Source organism: Melospiza georgiana, chromosome 5 (assembly GCF_028018845.1).
Source record: "Melospiza georgiana isolate bMelGeo1 chromosome 5, bMelGeo1.pri, whole genome shotgun sequence".
Classification (NCBI taxonomy): Eukaryota; Metazoa; Chordata; class Aves; order Passeriformes; family Passerellidae; genus Melospiza; species Melospiza georgiana.
This window is the reverse complement of record NC_080434.1, coordinates 4,146,256-4,168,731: the sequence shown is the minus strand read 5'-3', so window position 1 is coordinate 4,168,731 and position 22,476 is coordinate 4,146,256. Positions and strand designations below refer to the sequence as shown.

The 22,476-nt window shown below is 39.0% G+C and overlaps 1 protein-coding gene across 2 annotated transcripts; it reads right to left on the bottom strand.

Annotated features, from left to right (window-relative positions):
* Positions 1–14,883: 14,883 nt before the first annotated feature.
* RWDD4 (RWD domain containing 4) lies at positions 14,884–22,250 on the bottom strand. 2 transcript variants are annotated; one of them, XM_058025221.1, is made up of 8 exons: positions 22,163–22,250; positions 21,864–21,944; positions 19,380–19,489; positions 19,126–19,270; positions 18,256–18,370; positions 17,050–17,099; positions 16,877–16,879; positions 14,884–15,913 (listed from the first exon to the last, which is right to left on the bottom strand). In XM_058025221.1, the coding sequence occupies exons 1-8, from the start codon at positions 22,184–22,186 to the stop codon at positions 15,881–15,883; spliced, it is 561 nt and encodes a 186-aa protein (XP_057881204.1). In that variant the 5' UTR covers positions 22,187–22,250; the 3' UTR covers positions 14,884–15,880. The 2 variants fall into 2 exon arrangements, with proteins under 2 accessions (XP_057881204.1, XP_057881203.1); XM_058025220.1 differs by having other exon boundaries at positions 14,884–16,879.
* Between the last annotated feature and the right edge of the window lie 226 nt (positions 22,251–22,476).

Below are 22,476 nucleotides of genomic sequence, written 5' to 3'. Positions count from 1 at the left end.
TTTTAGGATTAGAATACATTTCATTGATAAGGAGCATTTGTAATGTTTGAAACTTAATTTAAATTATCTTAAATTCCACCAAAAATCCACATGAAATTTGGTTCATATCTCTTGTATTCTCACAAGCATGAATACACTTATTCACAACTTAAGCCCATCTCCTTTGTCACCTGATTAATTCCAGAACATTCAGGTCACTGGGTATTAATTTCATTAACCAAATGGCACGCTGGTTTTCATTGCAACTTTGTTACAGATGTTCGTGTGAAACAGTAGGAAACTAAATAATATACCATGGTAAAGCAGAAGAGATTATTGAAATAGAATATGGAACAACAATAGCAATAGTTTGAAATTTCCATTTGCATGATCCTTTCAGAAATTAATCAAACCCAAAGAAACAATTCTCCTTTTTTAAAAAATAGCAACTGAAATGAAACCACTCACCTCCAGGGTGAACTGAAAGTAACTGGGCCATGTGCCTGTCGTCTTTACATTCAAGAGTATTATCTCAGCAGTGTCAGCAACATGGATTAATGCCATGAGATGACAGCCCAGACAATTAATGAAGCAGGTGCAAATCAAGTCATTGCAGCGACCTTGAACAGTGTGAGAGTAGACAAAGGTGCCAACACTGGAAGGTTCTACTGGCTGCTCTGAAAGGAACAGCAGAGCTGTTCCCAGCAGGAGGGAGGCACTTCATAACAGCAATTGTTTTGAACTCTCTAAGATTATATGAAAAGAAAACATGCTCTATCAAGAATATTTTAGGGTCAAACTTATGTCAGGGAAAAGTGAAGGCAGCCCTGCAGACCCTTCTGAAAGTAATGGAGTAATACAGGATTTGCTCTTGGAGCAACTGCTGGGCATGAGAGGATGCAGGTACCAGAATCTGGAAGTTGAATGGAGATGTAAAAGAGCTGAAACCTCCTGCCTTCAGAAAAACATAGCTGGATGAAAAAACCTTGGGTAACAGCCCAGACTTTTAGGAAGAATTAGACACCTAAAGTTGTTGAAAGGTTTCCAGTGTGATTTTCAAAAACTCCAGAAAAATTTACAAAAGATGCCCTCGATGACCTCATGGACCACTGCCAAAATATTTTTTTAAATTGCACACAACTTCCTTTTCTGAAGAAGCAAGAATAAAGTCTCTAAACATTTATTAGCTAAAGATCACAGGGAATTAGTCATTAGTTACAGCTTCTCCCTGAACAACGGCCACAGAATCCCAACATATCAATTCAACCACCACATCTCCTTTGGTAGTACTGAATACCCTGGCTGCTTTTCTATTTCTGTACAAAAGAAGAGTTAATTAAAACAGAAAAAACCTGTAGCACTAATGTATCACACTACTAAATAAAACCTGGAGGCTTAAGTGCATGTACAAGGAAGAATGTACTGTTTCCAGATGTGTATGCTCAACCCAGTGCCAGAGGTATGTGACAATGTCAGGTCTATTCTGTCAGAATCAACCAGATGAGCAAGGTGCAGAATAATCCCCACATGCTCTGATGCAGCCAGATTTGGACTTTTCATACCAACTATGACATGACTGGGAAGGGGAGGACTGCTCTGGCAGTGACAGTTCAGGAATAAAAATTATCACCTTGCTAAATACTCTAGTTAACTGCACATTTTAATGCTCTAAGTTGTCATGTATGGTAGTTAGGATTGTTAATGTGATTTGATTTTTCTGTTTTCAAACTGTTTTGCCCCATCTCCTGTTTCTGCCTGCATTGAATCTAGATGCAGTATTCATTATGATTTGCTATCCTCTCAGTGTCATCACCATCTGTAAATCTAGTTTTATATACTTCAGATGTTCCGAAGATAAAAACCAGGACTGAATAAGAACACCAGCAGACAGTTTGGATGATTCCCTTTACAATCTCTTGCATGTATGGTGTATTGCTTCCTTCCTTCTTCATCCATTTTCTTTCTAACACTTTGTCTTAACTCCTAGCAATTAACTCCTGGATTTACCTTGCAAGTTATTTCTGTCTTTGATACAGAGTATTGCCAGTGGCATTTGAAAAACCAAATTAATGTGAGTGGCACACACTTGTCCTATACCTCATAATTCAAGTCCTGTCAAACATGCTGCAAAAGTAATTATGACCATCCTTTCCTAGCATTATATGCTATAGAAGTGGCCACCCTTAAGAAACCCATCACTTTTTACATGACTACAATATTTACACAGCAAAGATTTATAATGAACCCTGATCTGACACTGGGAATATGACACCAACTGAGGGAGCAGTCCTGCACTGCATTAGCACAAATCTAGTTCTCAGAAAATTCAGTTTGACAATCTCAACAAACATAAAGCTGCATGCCAGACTGGTGTATCAAACCACGAAAGAATGGCTTTCAAATTATGTTTGGAAGAAGCACTTGAGTAGCAGTTTGTTAGTGGAAGATATAGAAGGTTGCTTAAGACACAAGAGAACTCAAACCTACAAAATTTATCCTTGGAATCCCTTATAAATTTGGATTTGGTTTCTATAATGACAAAGTATCAATTATACAGCAATGGAGTAAATATAAAGAAATTATTAACAGACCTGACTTCTCAAAAAGATAATGATGGAAGGCTGATACTCAGTTTAGTTATGAACAAGAGCTTTTTAATACTGAATTCCCAATGGTGAAAAATACTTTCTACCAGCCTATAAACACATAGAATATAATCTTTCACTGAATTTCCAGACATAAGTATGGAGAAATTCTTGTGTATAGTAGTATCTGCTGAAGAAATGAGTATTTCATGCAGCAACTGGCATGAGTCCATCAGATCATAACCTTAAAATAATAAAAAAAAAAACCCCAGAGCTGAGTATATTTCCTGAGTTTGTAGCTGGCATGTATTCCTTTCCCTTTCCTGACCTCAGAATGAAGTATGAACCAATAAAATTCTAAGGGGAAGTCAAATAAGAAAATAGAGAATGCGAAAGTATAACCCACATACAAAGCAAGAGAAAAATCGAGAAAAACAAATCCAAACAAGAGAGAGAATTGAAACAGAGATTGAAATGACAGCAGGAATGAAGTGCAGAGAGAGAAGTAAAAAGATGTCAGAAATAGAAGGAGAAGCATAAAAAGTAATAAGAAAACGCCTAAAAAAGCAAAGTGAAGGGTCATTTTAAAGCTAGTTAACTTCTAAAAGAAATTATAACATGTCTCATCTTCAAAAAGAGTTGTGGAATTTTCTCCCATACTATTTTCTTTAATTAAGAAAATACAAAGTGTGTGTAATTTATCCAATAGCTACTGCTGAGAGACACAATTGTAAACTGCATAATTTAAGGTTTGTTTTAGTTTTGAAAGGATAGAACCTCCTGCTAATATTTTTTAAGTTTTTACCTTACTCTCTTTATTTTCTACATTTGACAGATTCATTCCCATTGAAATGTTGGAAAATACCTATTAAAATTCCTGACAAGTTACCCTACTATTAACTAAATTCATAAGCAAAATAAATACAGTAACAAGTCCCCCTCTCTGAAATGCTGAAAAGAAAAGGATAATGAGCCCTTCATAAGTTAGACATTTAAAAAATAAGGTATTAAAACCTCATGCTCCAGTATACAAGGCAACCTCTAACTGAGGAAGCCATTAAGCAAAGTCCATCCGACAGCAATTTGATATAAACTGTGTTGTACCTTCCTTTGAAGGACATGACAAAATGCTGTCAAGGAACAGAAACCTGAGCTAAAACTGAGCTTACTTGATGAGACTTTTACCATTTTTGCAAGACAAAATTTTGAAACTGAAAAAAAAATGCCATAGGAAGTCTAGGAGGTTGTTAAGCCATAATTGGTGGCATAGAAAGCAAATTTAACTACTACCTAGGGAAGTTTCTGTCTCCTGTCAGTCAAAATTCTCATGACCAAAAGACTGACCATTTTGCAGAAGTTAGAGGATGCCATGGCACTGAAAATTACAAATGACTTGAGCAAGTAGCAGAGAGGCAGTAGGGACCAGCTTTGTACATAATTGCTCAGCCATAATTACCTATGTGAGCTTTCCTTCCTTTTGTAGTATAAAGAAGTCAACTCCATATTTTTCTAAATACTGTTTTTGTTTATGTGGTCAGCTACAACTCAGAAATGGTATAAGAAAATATTCTTGACCACCTCTCAGCCATTAATCTCTATGTCTCAACATCTACTTATTTCTCTGAGGATGACTTATTCTGAGTGCAGAAGGAAATATGCAGAAATAAACTCATTTGTCCACAAGGACCAGCATTCCTCCCATACTCTAAGTCAGAGGAAGATTTCTTTTTTTAATTAAATACAAATTGATCTTATGATTTAATGAACTAGAACAATAAATCCCCTTTCACCTGGACCAATTGTTTACCAAAAATAAACACCCCAAGGAGTTCCTGCTTCATTGCCTGTGTCAGTACTGGCACACTGTTTGTAGTCAAGAATTTTGGGAGATTTTAAAGACTCAGAGAACCTATTCACACTTGCTTCTACCTGGCCTAATCTTCTTAGGGATGAGTAGTTTATTCCCAGTTATTCATATTTTGTACAATTCCGTTGACTTTACATGAAGAACAGCATACATAAAAACCAAAGAATGATGACATGTATATCACTAGGTTTTGCTTTGCCTGCTTTGACACTGAAATGAGAGTTCCCAAAAGAGGTAACAGCATAGAGAGGCAAAATTATTTCCTACCTGGTCATCATCTGTTCCCAATGTAGCTTGAGGACAAATGCCCAAATCCAAAGCTCTGTGAAGTGTAAAAGATGACTTTCACCTGGCAACCTCCTGGGTATTCAAAGTTGCTCCAGAAGATGGCAGATTGGATTTTAGGAAAAATTTCTCCACCAAAAAGGTTGCCAAGAATTGGAACAGGTTGCCCAGGGAAGAGGCTGTGTCACCATGCCTGGAGTTATTTAAAAGACAAGTAGCTGTGGCACTTAGGGACATGCCTTAATGATGGACTTGGGTTAATGGTTGGACTCTGTGATCTTGCAGGTCTTTTCCAACCTAAATGATTGTATGATTCTATGAAAATCAGACTGCTCTTGGCTTCAGCTCCCTCTGGTGGGTAATGCATACTCCAGAGACCAGCAATTACTGCTAAAGGCAACCACCCAAAAATGAAAGAATCTGCAGGTTGCCATATTTTTCTTAAAATACACATAAATACACTGGATGAGCAATGATTACAACAGAGATCAGAGTTAAAGCTGTAATTTTACACATCTGTGCTGAGAAGTTCATGTCAGAACACAACTCCCTTTGAATTCAGAGAAGAGATGGCAGTTTCAGTCCAGGCAGAAACTGATTTTCAGCATCTAACACTGATTAAAATGAAGAACTAGTTAAAAACAATTTGTTTTCATGAGAACATTCACTTGGATTTCTGTTCTTGACTGATACTTTGAGCTGTCCTGGCTTCAGCTGGGATGGAGTTAATTTGTTTCCTGGTAGCTGTGTTTTGGATTCAGTGTGAGGATGATGCTGATCACACACTGATGTTTGGTTGCTGCCAAGCAGTGCTCAGCCCAAGTCAAGGACTTTTCAGTGTCCCAGGCTGTGCCAGTGAGGGAGTGCACAAGGAGCTGTGAGGGAGCATGGCCAGGACAGGTGATCTGAACTGGCCAGAGGGATATTCCACACCATGGAATGTCATGCTCAGGACATAAATTTGGGGAAGGTTGGTCAATGGCCACTGATGGCTGGTCAGGGACAGCTGGGCATTGGTCAGCAGGTGGTGAGCAACTGGACTGTGCACCTCTTGTCCTTCTTGGGGTTTATTACTCTTTCTTTTTGCATTACAATTATTTTTATTATTACTATTATTAGTAGTATATTTCATTATTTTTAAATTAATCAACTGTTCTTGTCTCAGCCTGTGAGCTTTGGGGCTTTTTTTCATGATACTTAGTTACTGGCTAGGATTGAAACACAGCAAAGGCATAAAGGTTGAAGCCAAACATGTCCTGGGCTGCATCCAAAGCAGCATGGGCAGCAGGGCAAGGAAGGGGGTTCTGCTCCTCTGCTCTGCTCTCCTGAGACACCACCTGGAACCCTGCATCCAGCTGAGGTCCCCAACATAAGAAAGACATGAACCTGTTGGAGCAAGTCTAGGGGAGGGCCACAAAAATGCTCAGAGGGCTAGAGTACATCTCCTCTGAAGAAAGACCAAGGGTTGGGGTTGTTCAGCCTAGAGAAGAGAAAGTTCTGTGGAGACTGGATTCTGGCCTGTCACTGCTTAGAGGGGGCTTCTAACAAAGATGGGAACAAATATTTTAGCAGGGCCTAATGGTTTTAAACTTAAAGAGCATAGATTCAGACTGAATATGAGGAAGAAGATTTTTACCATGGGATTGGTGAAACACAGGAACAGATTGCTCAGAGAGGTGGTGGATGTCCAGTCCCTGGAAACATTCAAAGTAAGATTGGATGGGGCTCTGTTAAAGATGTCATTGCAGGCAAGTTGAACTAGATGACCCTTAAAGGTCCCTCCCAACCATTTTTTGATTCCTTGGTAACTAAGCTGCAGACATGTGTTTTACATTCCAACTTTCATTCTGAAAGAAGCTGCGGAACTTACAAAAGACATTTCTTTCTTATGAACATTTTTCTCCTTTTAAAAAAGGAAACCATCCAGCTTTCAGGTACAAATAAGAACGTGATATCAGAAGCTCTTCACAAGATATGTAATTTTAATTGGAATTCTAAGCAATGCATAAAATACCCTAGAAACTTCTTCCAGAATTATTGTAATTAGCTCCTCTCCCCTTATGCTGCTTCATATGTTTGCACTTACATGAAGTAACACAAGGCTTTTATGAGGTGAGGGGCTTACATGCAAGTCATATACAGTACAGACAGACATGTTTGTAGGCAAGTAGGACAAAATCCTCCATGCAGTGGAGGGTTGAGGACAAAGCACATTTGTATGAACATGCTTGCAATACTCATAGTTCTGTGCTTAGAAAGAAATACTAAATAACTTCATTAGCTCTGATGTACAACCGCTTTGAACCTCAGAGAAAATATCTGATTTTCCTTTGTTCTTAATATTAAACCCAGAAAAGATCTGTTTGCAAGAAGCTCATGAAATCTGTGGCTTTGCTGTTAAAATACTATTGTGCTATTAAGACTACTCTGCAGTAGTCATTTTATTCTCTGCAGTTAAATAGCATTTCACAGCATGTTTTATTTTGTTTGGCTAAACTCCAGGCTTTCTGGTCCTCTAGTAGAGCCTAAAGAGTTGCCTGCAAACTGTAAAAAGAGTTACATACATTTAAGTGGATTAAAAAACACATTGAACTTGGAAAAGGCATTTAGGGTTATTGCAAAATAATGTCTATTTTACATATTTATGACAGTGGTAACCCTCTCACTAAAGGTATTGCTTGTCCTACCACAAGATTCTGAGGAGTGCCAAAACCGATGACGTCTTCTACCTTATTTTATTACCTAAACTAATTTGTCCCCCTCTTTTAGGAAATAATGTATTGCTGATCATTCTGGCTAAATGCCCTTCTCCTAATTTTGGGTTTCTAGTCTCACCTGTCTCCAGAAGCTCAGTGGAGGCTTCCTCTCTGAGAGCAAGTGGAGCATACTCTTGAAATATGTTATACGGTTTCTGGAAAGTGCTCAGCCGTTTGCTCTTAGCTTGCTGCCTGTGTGCAGATCCCTGCTGAAAATATCCCTGAAAAATATGTTATGAACATGACTAAAAGGCAAGCTGTGAGAACATAATGGAAAGTTAAGAAGCTGTTCTAATCATAAAACATGATTAAAGAACACCATTACTTCAGGTAGGTGCAGCTCTCGCCTACCAGATTGCTGCAGTTTGGCAGATGGGCAGATGTGGATTTGAGACTTATGACCTCTGTTTTAACAAGTATATATCTCAACTGGGAAAGTTACACATCTCTAAGATGGGGATAAAATCTTATGTATCTATTTGATGACAGTGTAACCAGCATCATCTATAAAGGCTCAGGGAATATTTTCCTTCAGATAATATCTTCCAGTGCTGTACTTCATGCTATAATGAGAAAAGCACTGCTGCTCATTTAAATATACAATTCATTTGTACCATAAAATGTTGAAGGAAACTCCTCAGATTCAGTATTTTTTAATGTAAGTGCTTAGCAATTAGATTTCCATTGACTAAAGAAGTGAACCATCTTCAGATTAATGAAGAATAAATTAATCTCCTTTAAGGATTGGAAAGAAATGTATATTTATTCCTTTACTGAGCAACTTCTGAACAGAGAGAATTCAGCACTTACCTGGTAGGCTGAAGTTAGTAAGTATTTGCAACAAAATGGACGTGAGAAGAGTAGATTTCAGGTTACTCAGGGAACTAGTAAGTGAGATCTCCCAGGAAAATGTTTTTGCTGGTGCTGGGGTGCATCAATGCTGGTCACTTTTTAAACATCACCTCCTCAGAGCACAGGAGCAAAAGTTCCCAAATGTCAGAAGTCAGACAAGGCAGAAGGCTATTTTGGTAGAACAGGGACCCTCTCTTGCAAATAAGGTGAAAAAAAGGAAGGTGTATGCCCAGTGAAAGCAAGGACAGGTGATGTGGGAAAACAGAGATGCCTCTTGCCACTGTAGGGAGAAAGTTGGCAGAACTGTCGGGGACAATAAAAGGTTTTTGTCAAATATATTAATGGCAATAGGGAGTGAAAAATAACATTGGCCTGTTACAGGATGAGGATGGTCACCTCCCAAACAGGGACAGGGACCAGGCAGAGGTGTTTAATGTGTTCTTTGCCTCTGTCTTCAACACAGATGATGGACCAAGGGGGTTTCAGTGCCATGAGATGGAAGACCAGGGCTCATCCCAGTTGACCCTGAAGTCGAGCAGATCTGCTGCTTCAGCTGGATCCCTAAAAATCTTTTGGGCCTGATGGGATTTATCTGAGAATCTTCAAGGAGCTGGCTGATGTCATTGCAAAAGCTCTCTTGATTTTTGAGATTTTTTTCTCTTTTTTTCTTGATTTTTTTATTTTTTCAGAATCCAGAGAATCCTGTGGACTGGAAGTTGGGTGACACTAACCTGACTTTCAAGAAGGGCAAGAGGGAGGACCCTGGAAGTTACAGGCCTGTCAGTCTCATTTCAGTGCCAGGTAAAATCATGGAAAAAACTATTCTGGAAGATACTGAAAAACACCTGGAGGACAATGCAGCCAATCAGTCCCAGCCAGCACAGCTGCTTGAGAGGGAAGTCCTGCTGTCAAATCTGATTTCCTTCTATTTCAGCTTCCTTCTGGGAATGAAGATGACACATGAAACAGATCCTGCTCATCTGAAATGTTTGAGTCCAGTTCTCTGTTAGAATGAACTCCATTTATACTTTTGATGATTTGCCAGTTCCCAAAAAGTGTTGAGTAACACCTGCTTGATTACAATCTGTCTGCACTGCTCTTTTGATACTCCATGAGATGCAACACAACAGTGTCTGCTTTTGCATTATGTCAGTTAGGTTAATTCTTCCAATTATACCTTTAAGTAATTATAAGATTTTCTTTCATAATATTCCTGAGATGATGGGATTATCAGGCTTTTTCCCCATAAAACCTGAAAACAATGGAAAAACCCCACATATTTAAGGACACAAATAAAAACCTAATCTACACACAGCAGAAACCTAACAGGTTTCTTATGGTGTGCATCAGTCAAGACTTTGTATTACTGTCCCTTCCTCTTTTGCATTCTAGATTTACAATATGCCCTTTCTTTACATACCAAACCAAATAATCCACTTACTGTACCCTAAAAGTATAAATTCAACAGAACTCCAGAATTAAAAACAAATATCTGGAAAACCTTACTACAAATCTTCGGTATCTCATCTCTTATAATTCCTCAAAATTTCCAGATGTAGTGAAACACGATGGTGATAATTTCTGGCACCACCCAGAAGCCCCCATCTCAGGTCCATCAGCTGGAGTTATAACCTCTTTCTTTACAGTAGTTGTCTAATTGAGGAAAGCATTCTTCCATTAATGCATTTCCTTCTGCCTCTGATCCTAGCACAAATGAGCACAGTGAGATCAGATTGTTGTAACTTAAAAAGAAATCACTGCAATTTTGATTATCTTGCTGTGTTTGATGGCAGAAGCTTTGAATGAGTCAGAGGATAAATATTTCTTAAATAAGACACATATTCTTACAGATATTCTTAATCTTTGTACATTGATACCCAATGTGATATGATGTAATGAGGCACCTCACCAAGACTGCATTTATACTCACATGCATAGTAAATCACATTTTAACCATTCTGCTTACAAGACACAGATTTAAATACTGATGAGCTGGATTTACATTTGCAAAATGTACATCTAAACCCAAATTTTGTGCACTCCCCTTCCTTCCAGCAGAAAAAATTCTGAGCTTACAACACTCAAAGTATTAAAGTATTCAGAATCTTGCAGAAAAGAGGAAGCGAGGCTTTAGGGTTATCTCCACTTCTTCACATAACAGAAATTGCATTTGCTTGATATACAAGAATCCCACAGCTTCAAATCAAAATTTCTAGATTTGCTCCTGTGCATAAACTTTTTCTGGTGACATTCTTTCCTCCCATCAAGGGTTTACTATTAATACTTTAAATAATACTTTATCATCTTCTAAAATACCTTAAGAGATATGTTAACATACAGAGAAACAACATATGTTTATCAACTGTAATTTTTAGAAGACTAACCAACCATGTTCTTAAGGCTCCAAATTCGAGATCCTTCCTCCTTCTTCCACTCTTCACTTCTACTGTCATCTTTTCTCCCTAAACAGATTCCAAAGAAGTTGAGTATTTCCTTTTCATATTTAGCATGTGTCTCCTCATAGAATATCTTTCCCATTTCCTGATCTTGCAAGACAATGACCTGCCTTGCCTCCTCTGTGTTCATCAGTAGAGCATCTAACAGAGTAGAGCTTGTGTCTGTGAAACAAAGATTATTGTGATGATCACAAAGAGATTCTGCCCAATTTTTACCAGAGTTTGGAGCAGAGGTCTCAAGTGCATACGTTTAAAACAAGAGAAAAAGAGAAAATAAACCAGGAGTGACACGTTGTAGCTTGTGCATTATATTATATGCAACATGACACAGATTATGTTAACTCATTCCTGGTGTGAGGCATAAACACCACTCAGTAGTTTCTATCTTCTTCCTCCCCCACCCAATACACCTTTCTGTATAAAAGCTACAATTATTCATAAGCATTTATAAGTCACAAATCCACCACATGAAGATAGACTCTGAAGCAGACTAAACCACTCAGATCCAGTCAGTTTTATTAAAGCAAATTATTTGCCTCATTACCTGGCCATCCTGTTCAAAGGTCCACATTGTTCCAGGGACAGGTCTGTTACTCTACATGCTTTCACTAAGTGAAAACTTTTTTTCTCTTTTCAGCCTTAAGAGAGTACTAAAATTCAGTTTTTGTATTGCTTTCCCACTAACAGGGCACTAGGAAGAAAAGCACTAACCATCTGTTTGGACTCTACTGGGGAAAAAATCCAACCCACAAACAAACCCAGAAAACACATAGTCACAGAAAGAAAATATTCCTATGAATTCTTTCTTTATATAAACATCACATACCCAGCTTTAATTTTGGCACATCCTTACTTCTGAGTAGGATTATTTCCTTTCCTTTAGCACTATTTTAATTTTGGAAATAAATGTCTATATGACATCCTGTACTTTTATCAGCTAAAGACATATGGCATGAGGAGGGGAAAGGAAAATCATAATTATGCAATATACCAGTTAACTAAAACCTGGTAATACTCTAGTGCTGATCTTCACAAAAAATATCATTTTTCTGATAATGCTGGGCAAAATTTGTTAACTGTCTACAGAAGCTGTCTACTTTTGAATGATGGGCTCTTCCCTGAACTATTATAAAATCTGTGTCTTCAAGGTCAATTGAAGCATCATTTTCACTGTAGGTAGAGATCAAATGGTTCTCTACAGTGGAACAGCAGCTCTTCACATAGCAATGCTTTGTTCACATTTGTTTTACCTGCAGGAAATCATAGAATGCATTACTGACAGAGATACTTGACTTAAAGTTCTGCTCTGAAGAGCAAATTCAGTCAAGGTTGTGTTTATTGTCTTTCAGTGATATTATAGCAGATGATTGTTTGAGAAGAAGATTTATTTCTTTCTTCCTTCTATATCACTTCTTGAAGGGTATCTTCCAAACTCAGACTAGGCTAATTTCCCTTTCTGACCATCAGCTATAATGGAGACACTGCAGAGGCAGCTCTGCCCTCAGGGACACCCACACACCCTCACTCCTCTCCAGTGAGGCTCTGGAGTTACAGCCTGGCTTTCCCTCACTGCTATGACCCATCTCACAACATACACAACTTGTGGTAGCTAACCCCAATAGCAGTTTTCAAATTTCTGCTCTATTTCTAACATGAATACTTCAAACACAACATCTGTAGGAACCACAGGCAAGAATGCTCAGACACAGTAGCAGGGGACAGCTATGTAACATGTTCAGTCTGACACAGGACACCAGGGCTGGATGGAGATATTCATGTCTTGTGTAACTAAGACATTTGGAGTCACTCTTCACTTTGCTCTGAATGAAGGAAAGAGAGGACAAATAGTTAATGATTTTCCAGTGCCTAGTCAATATGTTTCAAGTTATTTCTGAAAGCACACCAGGCTTTCAGAGGCTGCTTACATGGGCTCAGAAAGAGAATAACAGGAAACATAACAGTCAGGCAAACACAAATTCTTCTCACAGCCACAAAACAGACCCATTCTGAGATGAAACCAAATCCGTTTTGGTGAAGGAAACCAGAGCAACGAAAAGAAAATCTACAATCCTCTTGTCCTTTACCATACCCCAAGCTCATGCTAGAATTTAGCTTTTGTTTTGTTGCATTGTCCTGCAGCAATGAAAATTTATCCCCTATGCTCTTCTAGTTTTGCCTGTGGGGATGTTTTCCCCCATCCACTTCCTCCTCCAGTCCACCCAGAATTCTCACACTTCTGGTATTTTCTCTGTTGAATGAGCATCTCCTCCCCACTTTGTTCTGCTGTTAACTGCAAGAGCTTAGGGTGCCGTAATGTTGGAAGAAACAATTTCCAAAGGGAAAATATTTCTGGTTCAGACCAGTTCAAAGATTTTCACAGCACAAATTTCACAGTATAACCCAAAATCATTTGTATTGCCTCAGATGCAAGGAGGATAGCATGCTTATATTTGCACTTTTGTCACAGGTCCTCTGTGAGGAAATGCTGGCTTTTTTCCTACTGCTCTTTTACTCACCAAAATGTAATTGCTCATCATTTGGGCACTCTTTATCTGTGCACCTCACATAGAACCAGTCAGAGCAGGACTGCAGAAATTACCAGCCTTGATTTCAGTGTATCTGTGTCAGGCTGACCAAGGGGGTGAGCAGGATCTGCTAGGCACACACTGCTGACTAATCACACCTGTCATCTCTCTATTCAATGTACTTAAAGGCAGTCTGCATTACTCCCTGGAATTTGATATGTTAGAGAGCAATGAGGCATCTTTGGTCATGGTACCCACAGCAATTCTGGATATTTGCTACCTTTATTTTACTGTTACTGGTATTGACACTTGTCTTCTCAGGCCAAACAAAGCTCTACTGCAAAACTCATGGATTTAAATATGTGGTGTAGCCACACAATCAAGACACTCTCATCCTACTGAGTAATCACTGATTTTCCACTGCCACTAGGTCTTTGTAAAAAATTAAAGAAGGTGGCAGGAGATTTTTCAAGTGTTTAGAGTTCCTTCAGGAGTCTTGATCTTATTTACAATTGTGCCTTACCAGATAATCATTAGATTTTTCCTTACCCTCATTTATCACTGCTCAGGCCTCTCCATAACATCAAATATCCAGATTCTTTAAATGATCCTGTTCCAGCCATCACATCATATCAGAAAATGGTTTGAATGATACAAATTACCTTTCACAATTTACACAGAAGCAAAAAATGAGTATAAAAATTTCCAACACAAAATATTTCCTGTGAAACTAGACTTCAAAGTAAACACATTTACTAACAGAACCAGAGAAGACTCTCAGGTATCTTCATGAGAGCATGTGATTTACAAGCAAACTAGGAGCTGAAAAAGCATGCATTTCACAAGGTTACCAGGTTACACACAGTAACTATAACCATAGAAGGCAAGAGATGTGGTTCTTATTTGTTCTTCCCCCACCCTCTCATAACTAATCTATTCAGATAAACTGTCAGAACAACTTGATTTATACACCAAGGATACCAGCAAAAACATGTCAATTCCCCTTGGGGAACTCATGAATAGAGTCCTGCCTGTCCTGGTGCTGGCAGAGACTAAAACTAAATGTCCTTCCCTGCTACAGGTTCACTGTGTACTGCCAGAGCACCTTCTCCTGGCACTGGCACTCTGTGCTGGGTGCTCCTGCTCAGACTGCAGCCATGAACCCCCAGTTCATGTCACAGGCAAGGCTGCATTGGTCAGAAAAAGTCCTCCCTTTTCTACTTTACAACATTTTACTACATGAGAGTAGAGCTCAAAAAGAAACCAGCCTTTTTGAAATGATGGATGCTGTACACAGTGGAGCACATTCTTCCCAAGGGACACTGGACTTGCTCTGTGTGTACTGAATGCCATGGATACTGTCCTGTGCTCCTGTAAGTGACTGATCCCCTTATCAACAACAAACACAGCCATCCTGAAGATCATGTAAACATATACCACAAGAGGGGAGAGAGAATTCTCCCTGCAATTTTTTGAAAATAAGCCTTTCTTTGTAACAGAGTCCTTTCAATTTCAAATTTGCAAATTGAAAAGTGCAGTAGGCAATACAGAATTTAAAACAATAAACAAATACCACAGCAGATAAATAGGCATTTATTAAAGTTCATCTCAAAACAAACAAAAATAATAAAAGACATTAAGGCATCTTGTATTCAATGACAGTTCATACAGTAAAAATGACTTCTCCTTCTTATACAAGAGAGCAGATTAGGGAAAAAAAAAAAGAAAAGAGCTCTCACAAAGAACTTCTCCCAAACTGTTTGATGGATTACTGATTTCCCCTGTCCCACCAGTTAGTCAGGAAATCCCTCCAAAGAATGCCTATTTCTCCAATGAAACAGCTACAAAATCCCAACACTCATTGAGACACGTGCAAGAAAGCACTTTTGCCCCTCCTCAGACATCCCACTGTCTGTAAACATGCACACTGGAGAAAGACCAACAGATGGATATTGTGCACAATAAAGAAGCTGCACTCCTGCTTTAACCATTCATTTTTGAGCAGACTAGAATATTTGGCCTTGCTTTCACTAGTATTTACTATTTCAGCCAGTTACTAGTGAAAATGAGACCACAAACTCTAGCCTGTTCTGCAATGCAACAATTTGTATGTCCTCCTTCTAACTCATACTAGAAAACAAATGACAAAGGTCTTATTTCCATGGAACAATTTATTTTGATGAATTAAGCCATCAAGCCACCAATCACTGTTATAGTGCTTTTTTCTTCAACTGGAATAAGAACATCATGAAATGTTTACAGTATCATTGGGTTCACTATAACAGGATTTTACTACAGACTAAATATAAATTAATAAACACTTCAGCACTATTCACCACACTGGCTCCCTATATCCTTTGTCACATTCTAACCTTCATTTAAGGCAAGTTTGTTGGTTGATTTTTCTGAAGACGACCACGTGGTCTCTAGACAAGCTTGTGTGACTAGATTTACAAGTTAGGAAATTGAGCTTTATAAAATGTTTACTTCAACAAGTATGAAAGTTATTAAGAGAGAGATGGTGACCCAGAATTGCACTGTGTTAAAAGGTGGAGTTTCCTTGTACCAAAGTCCTTTATTCATCATCTTTAGAACCAGTTTTGCTTAACTATAAAAGAGACACAAAAAGAAAGTATTCAAATTTTAGGCTGTCATTCCATTTATTAGGAAACAAGAACATTATTTCCATCTCACACTGAACATGCATTTACTTAATTAACAATACAGACTGATTGTGCTACTGTATCAAAAGACTGAAAAGTATCAGAAGTTAATTCTTAAGCTTAAACACTAAATGAGCTTATTTCCTGATCATGAAAGTTGAATTTTAAAAAAACAAACAACAAACCCCAGAAAAGCCTCAGGGCACTGTTTCTATTTAATTTGAAGGCTTTATCACTAGCTCTCCAAAAAGAAAAAAAAAGATGAAGTAACAGAACTTTATCTTCATATATCTCTGAGAGAATTCCCATATAGAAATTTAGACAGTATAAAAATAGACATTAACTTAGTATTTCTCACCTTTTAAAGCTAAGCTGATAATTATCAAAAGTAGCATACCTGTAATGAAATCTATCTGAAAACCAAGACATCCACTATAAATAGCCACTTCTAACTCAGAAGGACTCTGCCCAAAACAACCTTCATCATTTACTTGCTCTTACTTAACAACTGGAACTGTTGTTAGGTCTTACAGCAAAAATTACCTCAATTGTGTAATATAAGATAGTTTGCTTTCAAAATTGTAAAGCAGTGATTTTCACTGAATCAGCAAAGACAAGAGAGTGGAAAAAATCAATAGTGAGGCAGCAAGCAGAAAAGAATTATTCACTGGAGTAGTTGCAGCAGAGAATGAGGCTTGTAGGAGAGAGCAAGGTGCTCCCACTTGGGACAGCTCCCTTTTATTCCTTACTTACCCACAGCCCTCCAGAACCTGGCAGCACTACTAACTTTATTTAAAATCTTCTTGTCATATGAAGACAGAATATTTGCAGCACATTTCGTTAGCAAAGCCCTCTCATAAAATTAAGACTTAATTGCTCAGTAAATAAGAGAACTTGAAAATACTTACATGCTGGACACATATAGAAATTAATCAGACATCATAGTCAAATCCAAACATAGTTAGGAAGAAAAGCAAGAAAAAAATATATCAGATCAGTTTTCTTCAGATATAAGTACAAATAATTTTCAATTTACATACACAGCATGTTCACAATACTGTATATAATACACTTACTTTACCTTAATTACATCAACCCAGTTCCATCCTCGTGGAAGCTCTCCTTTGTTGTCTGCAGAAAAAGGTTTTAATTTCAGCACACAAGCGAAGGGGAATATTTACTTTTCTTCAAAATCAACCCACAAAATGCTAAATAGCCAAACCCCTCAATTTCTGCACTCTGAAGCCATGAGGACAGAAACAGATTTTAATGTCTTAAACACAGTGTGTTCTTCAACCAACCTCAAAGTGAAAGGAGGAAATGAAACGGCCAAGGGAGGTTCAGATTAGATTTATAAAAATCATTTTTCACTAAAAGAGTAGTTAGGTATTGGAGTAAGTGGCCATGGGGAGTGCTGGAGTCACTGTCTCCAGAAGTGCTCCAGAGGTGCCTGGATGTGGCACCTGGGGACAGGTTTAGGGGTGATTATGGTGGTGATGGGCTGATGGTTGGATAGATGAACTTGAAGGTCTCTTCCAACCTTGGTGTGATTCTCTGATTATGTGACTCAAAGTAATTCAGTTTATATAAAAAACACCTCAGTCCACCTGAAATTTAGTTCAGAAAGTAGTTCCAATATGAGCTGGGCTGACCAGCAATGATGAATTCTGTCAAAGAACTAAATTTTATGCAGCTTTTCCTTTATACAGTTAACATTAAGCTTGCCAATTATACATTAGGTTAGGTAGATTATATGTAGGAATTGCTATGACAGGGTATAACTTATTGCTACAACAGGATTACTGAAAACTGAAGGTGAACATGAAAGAGTCATCTGCAAATTAACTGAAGTAATCAACTCTTTCAATCCAAATCCTTCTATTTCATTGAAAGCATTAAGTATCTGCACAAGCACTTCTATTTCTAGAATGCAAACTAAATTAGATGCTTTACTCTGGGTTCCAAATAAAATACTTTTGTTTAGAAATTACGTTTTTAATAATGTGAATTATTTATGAGAGCCCATCAACAATTTGCCCATCTGCAATTTTTGCTGAAAGTCAACAAAAGATGTCATTAAATTATAACTCTATAGAAAGTTGCTGTGACCAGAACTAACATCTCAAACAAGAACAATTCATCTAAAACAAATAAAATGGAGACCACAGACTTAAAGTAGCTCATCTTATGAACAAATTACTAGTTATACTTTCTCTAGCCAGGTGTCCCTAGTATAAAATTTGGATTTTCATACTGATCAAAGCAAAGATTAGTTAAGTGAACAAACCTGTTTTATCAGCTAGTTTTCGTTTCTGGGTTTTGGATAACTGCTCCTTTTTCTCTTTTTTCTTACTTGGTGGCACTTCAGGAGTTCCAATTGAAATACTATTGCTTACTGAAGTCTGAGAAGGATAAAAGTGGTTGTAAACATTTTGCATATTAGTTTCATGGATATCCCTGTGTAATGTGATTATTAAACCTGACATACTGAAATACCTTGACTGTCAGAAAGAAGCAATGCTGTCAGCAGCCTGCAGCTTTTAATCCACATATAATCAGGGCTGTACTTTTAAAAAATGTGTGTTAGGGACTGGAGTTATTCTCTTCCAGTTGCAAAGGGCACCTTTTTCACTTTTAAAATTTAATCATGGGGTGTGATTTAGTCTGAATGGATTCAGACTTCTCAAACATAGAAATCATTCCTACCTCCTCAAAGCAGATCTGCTGCACCATCATAGTTTACACAGCTCAAAAGCCACAAATGGACCCAGCCTGACTACTTTAAGACCCTGGAGGTGCACTTGTACAATCTCAGGAAGGCTGCAGTAAATTTCCACCCATCCAATCCTCAGCAGACACATCTCTGTTTCAGCTTCCTTTAGTTTTACTTCTGCTCAAAATCTCTATTTTAATGTTATCCTGTGGGACATAACAGCAGGCTGCAAACATTTTGGTGTAACAGCAAAATAACTATCAAATACAACAATTATCACCACATTGTGGCACCATACTTTGTGTGTCACTTTTGGCCACTAACATGTATAACCAATGAAGGAATTTTCAGCTTAGAGAGAACTCTGAAGTATTCAGGTTATAATATCAACATTCTTTTTCAGTTTTAAAAGCACAAAATTAAAATCAGAATTTATCCACTTACCACAGTGTTAACAGGTTGATTTTCCATGAACACCTCCTTATTGTCTTTGGCATATTCAAAAAGTGTGTATGTCATTGCAGTTCCGAGATTTGCTTCAACTTCTACCATTAACTTATCCAATATGCTTTGCTTAATGGCTGAAGATCTAAAAGAAATCATTAAACTCAACTGTGAACTAGACAGATAATAAAAAGCTTTTCAAACAAAGAGTTCCCACCACAAGGCCAGGGAGTGAAGCTGTCACAAACACTTACATTGTGTTGTTGAAGAAAGCATCCATCGATATGACTGGTGCTGTTTGTGGATATGTTTCTGGCCAAGAAACTTCTATTAGAAAGGCTTTGGGATCTCCACTTTCACCTATCTGAAGAGGAAAAAAACCCCAAAAACTTTATAAATCAACAGTTTCCAGTTACTTTCTGAGGATTAAAGCCAATTAAGAAGCCTATTACTGCTTTTAGACCATCAAAATTCCTTGAGATTACTATTTTGATAGTTATCAGTTAGAAAATAGTGCTATTATCTAGAAAGAGCATTAAGTTTTGGACATCAATATTAACATTTACCCTGCAGTTTTTTCATTCTAGAAGAAGGAGCAGAAACTGACAAATCTCCTTTTATGGTTAGGGTTTTTAAATTCCTTTGTTTAAAAGCTACTTTGTAATATCTTCAAGCCAAATATTATACTATCGCATATAAGAACAGAAAATATGAAGCCTTTTCTCCCCCACACACATCTAATCACAGAGCAATATGAAAACAAGCCACAAGACAGGGCTGAAATAAGGATGGTAATAAACCACTAAGCTAAGATAGCAAAAATAACTGGTAAGTATATCAATATTTACGTCTCATGGCTACAGATATTTTATTTCCCTATATGAAAGAATGACTAGTAAAAGATATAAGAACTCAGTAGAATGAGTCTGGATTAAAAACAAAAAAGGCAGCATATTACTGACATACAATCAGAAATAACTGTTTCACACAAGGATCTGGAAGACTAGCACAGTAAGGTTTCTAAAACCACGCCAAATTTTCCCTTATTTGCCTCATTAGAAAAATCAGCCTTTATCTAATTATGTAGAATAAAGTGTGTCCACAAGAGAAGTCCTAATCAAGGTAAGGCTATGGTTTCAAAATTTAAAAAGTAAACAAAAAATTGTTGCTTTCTTATTTACAATATCTGTTTCAGCAGACTGGACTAACTGACATTCAAAACCACTTGTTTAATGGTGAAATAAATAAAACTTTAAATCAAGAATCTGCAACATTTTTCAAGGCAGTATTTACAGTTAATTTCCCACTGCTACCAAGAGCAGAAGTGGCTGCAAGGTTCACAGGGTTCTCTCAGGAAAGCAGTCTGTGTGCAGATCAAATTCTACAAAGCCATACAAATTCTTTCTATCTTCCCATGCACTTACTTGCATGATGATTTCTCACAGTACAATTTTCTCTTAATGAGAAAGATGTATTATTGCCTTTGTATAACAATAAGTTTTATTGTATTTATCTATTCATAAGTATTTATTATTTTATTTATTATTAACTTTTGACAATTATTTTTTGTCTAATAAAAATCAGCAACAACCAAAGCTGGTGAAAAGTAAAATGACTTAGGCTTGTAGGCATGTCTTATTTCCCTTTTCAAAGAAATTTAAATTTATTAAGAATTATCCAATCAATGAAGAAAGGCCACTCTTACATGGCTGGCATTTCAAGGGCTATTAATTAATTGAGCTGTTTCTCATTGCAATTAGTGACATTATTTTAAAGTTACTTGAGAAGCCACAGAAAGATGGCTTTAGATGGTTTCTCCCTGAAACAGGCATATAGCATTTTCAGAAGTCTCCCTTCTGTCCTGTGGGTGCCTAAGTAAAGTCTTCTGGCCATCAAAAGATCTGCCTCAGTCAGTGCCCAGAAGAACTTCCAGGTTTTTAAATCTGAGAAAGCTGGTGAGAACTTCATGCCAGAATCTAGTTGTGTACCTTGAGCTCAGCACTGACTGTGCCAGTGCACATATCCAAAGCATTTTGTAGATCTTCTCTTTAGCAGGTAAACAAGACACAATCAACAGTCTTTGGACAAGAGACAGCAATCTTGTAACTAAGCAGTTAACAAAGGCTCCAAATTTTACATAGAAACATCTCTATAAATCTTTCCATTTCTGATCTGTTAGGGTAAATACTACACAGCAGGCCTTCTTCAGAAGCTGTGACAGTTCTGGCTAGGCAGGGCACAGACACACAAGTGGGATGCCTGGCTCAGGGATAACCGGCAATAGGGCAAGAGGCAATGGGCAGAAAGTGACAGACAGGAAGTTTCACCTGAGTGTAAGGATTTCTTTACTGTGCAGTGACTGAGCATGGAAAGGTTGTTCAAAAATGTTGTGGCATCTCCCTCACTGTAGATTTTCAGTGGTATTCATTGTAGATTGTGGACACAATCCTGTGCCACGTGCTCTAGGATGGCCCTGCTCCTAGAGCGGGGAGGTTGGACCAGGTGAGCACTGTGGTCCCTTCCAGCCTCACCCGTGCCGTGACTCCGTAACAAACCGTGCTGGGGGCAGGTTCACGTACACGACACTGTGGTGTGAAGCCCTGTTGTACCAAACAGCCTGGAAAGAGCGCCCTGTGGATCTATCCTTTACCGCACACCGGATACCCCTTTGGCTTAGAATCCCCCAGAATGGCAACAGCAAGGCAGCAAAGTGACTCCAGGGTGCACCTTGGCCTTACCCTGTACTGGAAGGACACGGGGCTGAGCTCCCTGAAGCACACGTCTCCCTCGTAGATGGAGCGCAGCGCTTCCAGCTCCATCTGCAGCCAGAGCAGCGAGCAGGGGTTACGAGAGAAGGGGTTACCGACCGCAGCCCCAGCACGACCTCCCCGCGCCCCGCCGCCGCCCAGCTCCCTCCTCCGCCCCTCGCCCGCTCCAGGGCCGCCGCTCCCTTCCCGCCCCCTCACCCCGCACGGGGCTATCCCGCCCTCCCAGCCCCGGTTCCGCTCTCCCTCAGGCAGCGGGGCCCGGCACTCGCCTCCTGGTCCTCGTTGGCCGCCATGGCCGGAGCTCCCGGCCGCGCTCCCTGGGCCCGGCCCGGCCCCGCTGCCGCCGGGGCTGGGCGGACCTGCCTGGCGCGGCCCCGCCGGACTCGCACGGACGCGCCTTCCCCGAGGGCAGCGCGGGGCGGCCGCGGGCACCGCCCCCTGCCCTGCCATTGGCCGGCCGCGCGTCCCCCCGCTCTTCCTCCTTCCGCTCACTGGCCCCTTCGCGGTGACGTCCCCGCGCGGGCGCCCCTCACTGGTCCGAGGGGCGCAGCGGAGGCGCCGATTGGCCGCTCGCGCTGCCCTT

What these genes read in the sequence shown, in the direction of transcription:
- RWDD4 (XM_058025220.1), bottom strand. Translation starts at nt 22,186, where the DNA reads ATGGCGGCCAACGAGGACCAGGAG. An exon ending in GCTTTCTTCAACAACACAAT is followed by an intron (nt 19,271 to 19,379) that starts GTAAGTGTTTGT and finishes GATTTCTTTTAG; the next exon opens with ATCTTCAGCCATTAAGCAAA. An exon ending in AAAACTAGCTGATAAAACAG is followed by an intron (nt 17,100 to 18,255) that starts GTTTGTTCACTT and finishes CTTTTTCTGCAG; the next exon opens with ACAACAAAGGAGAGCTTCCA.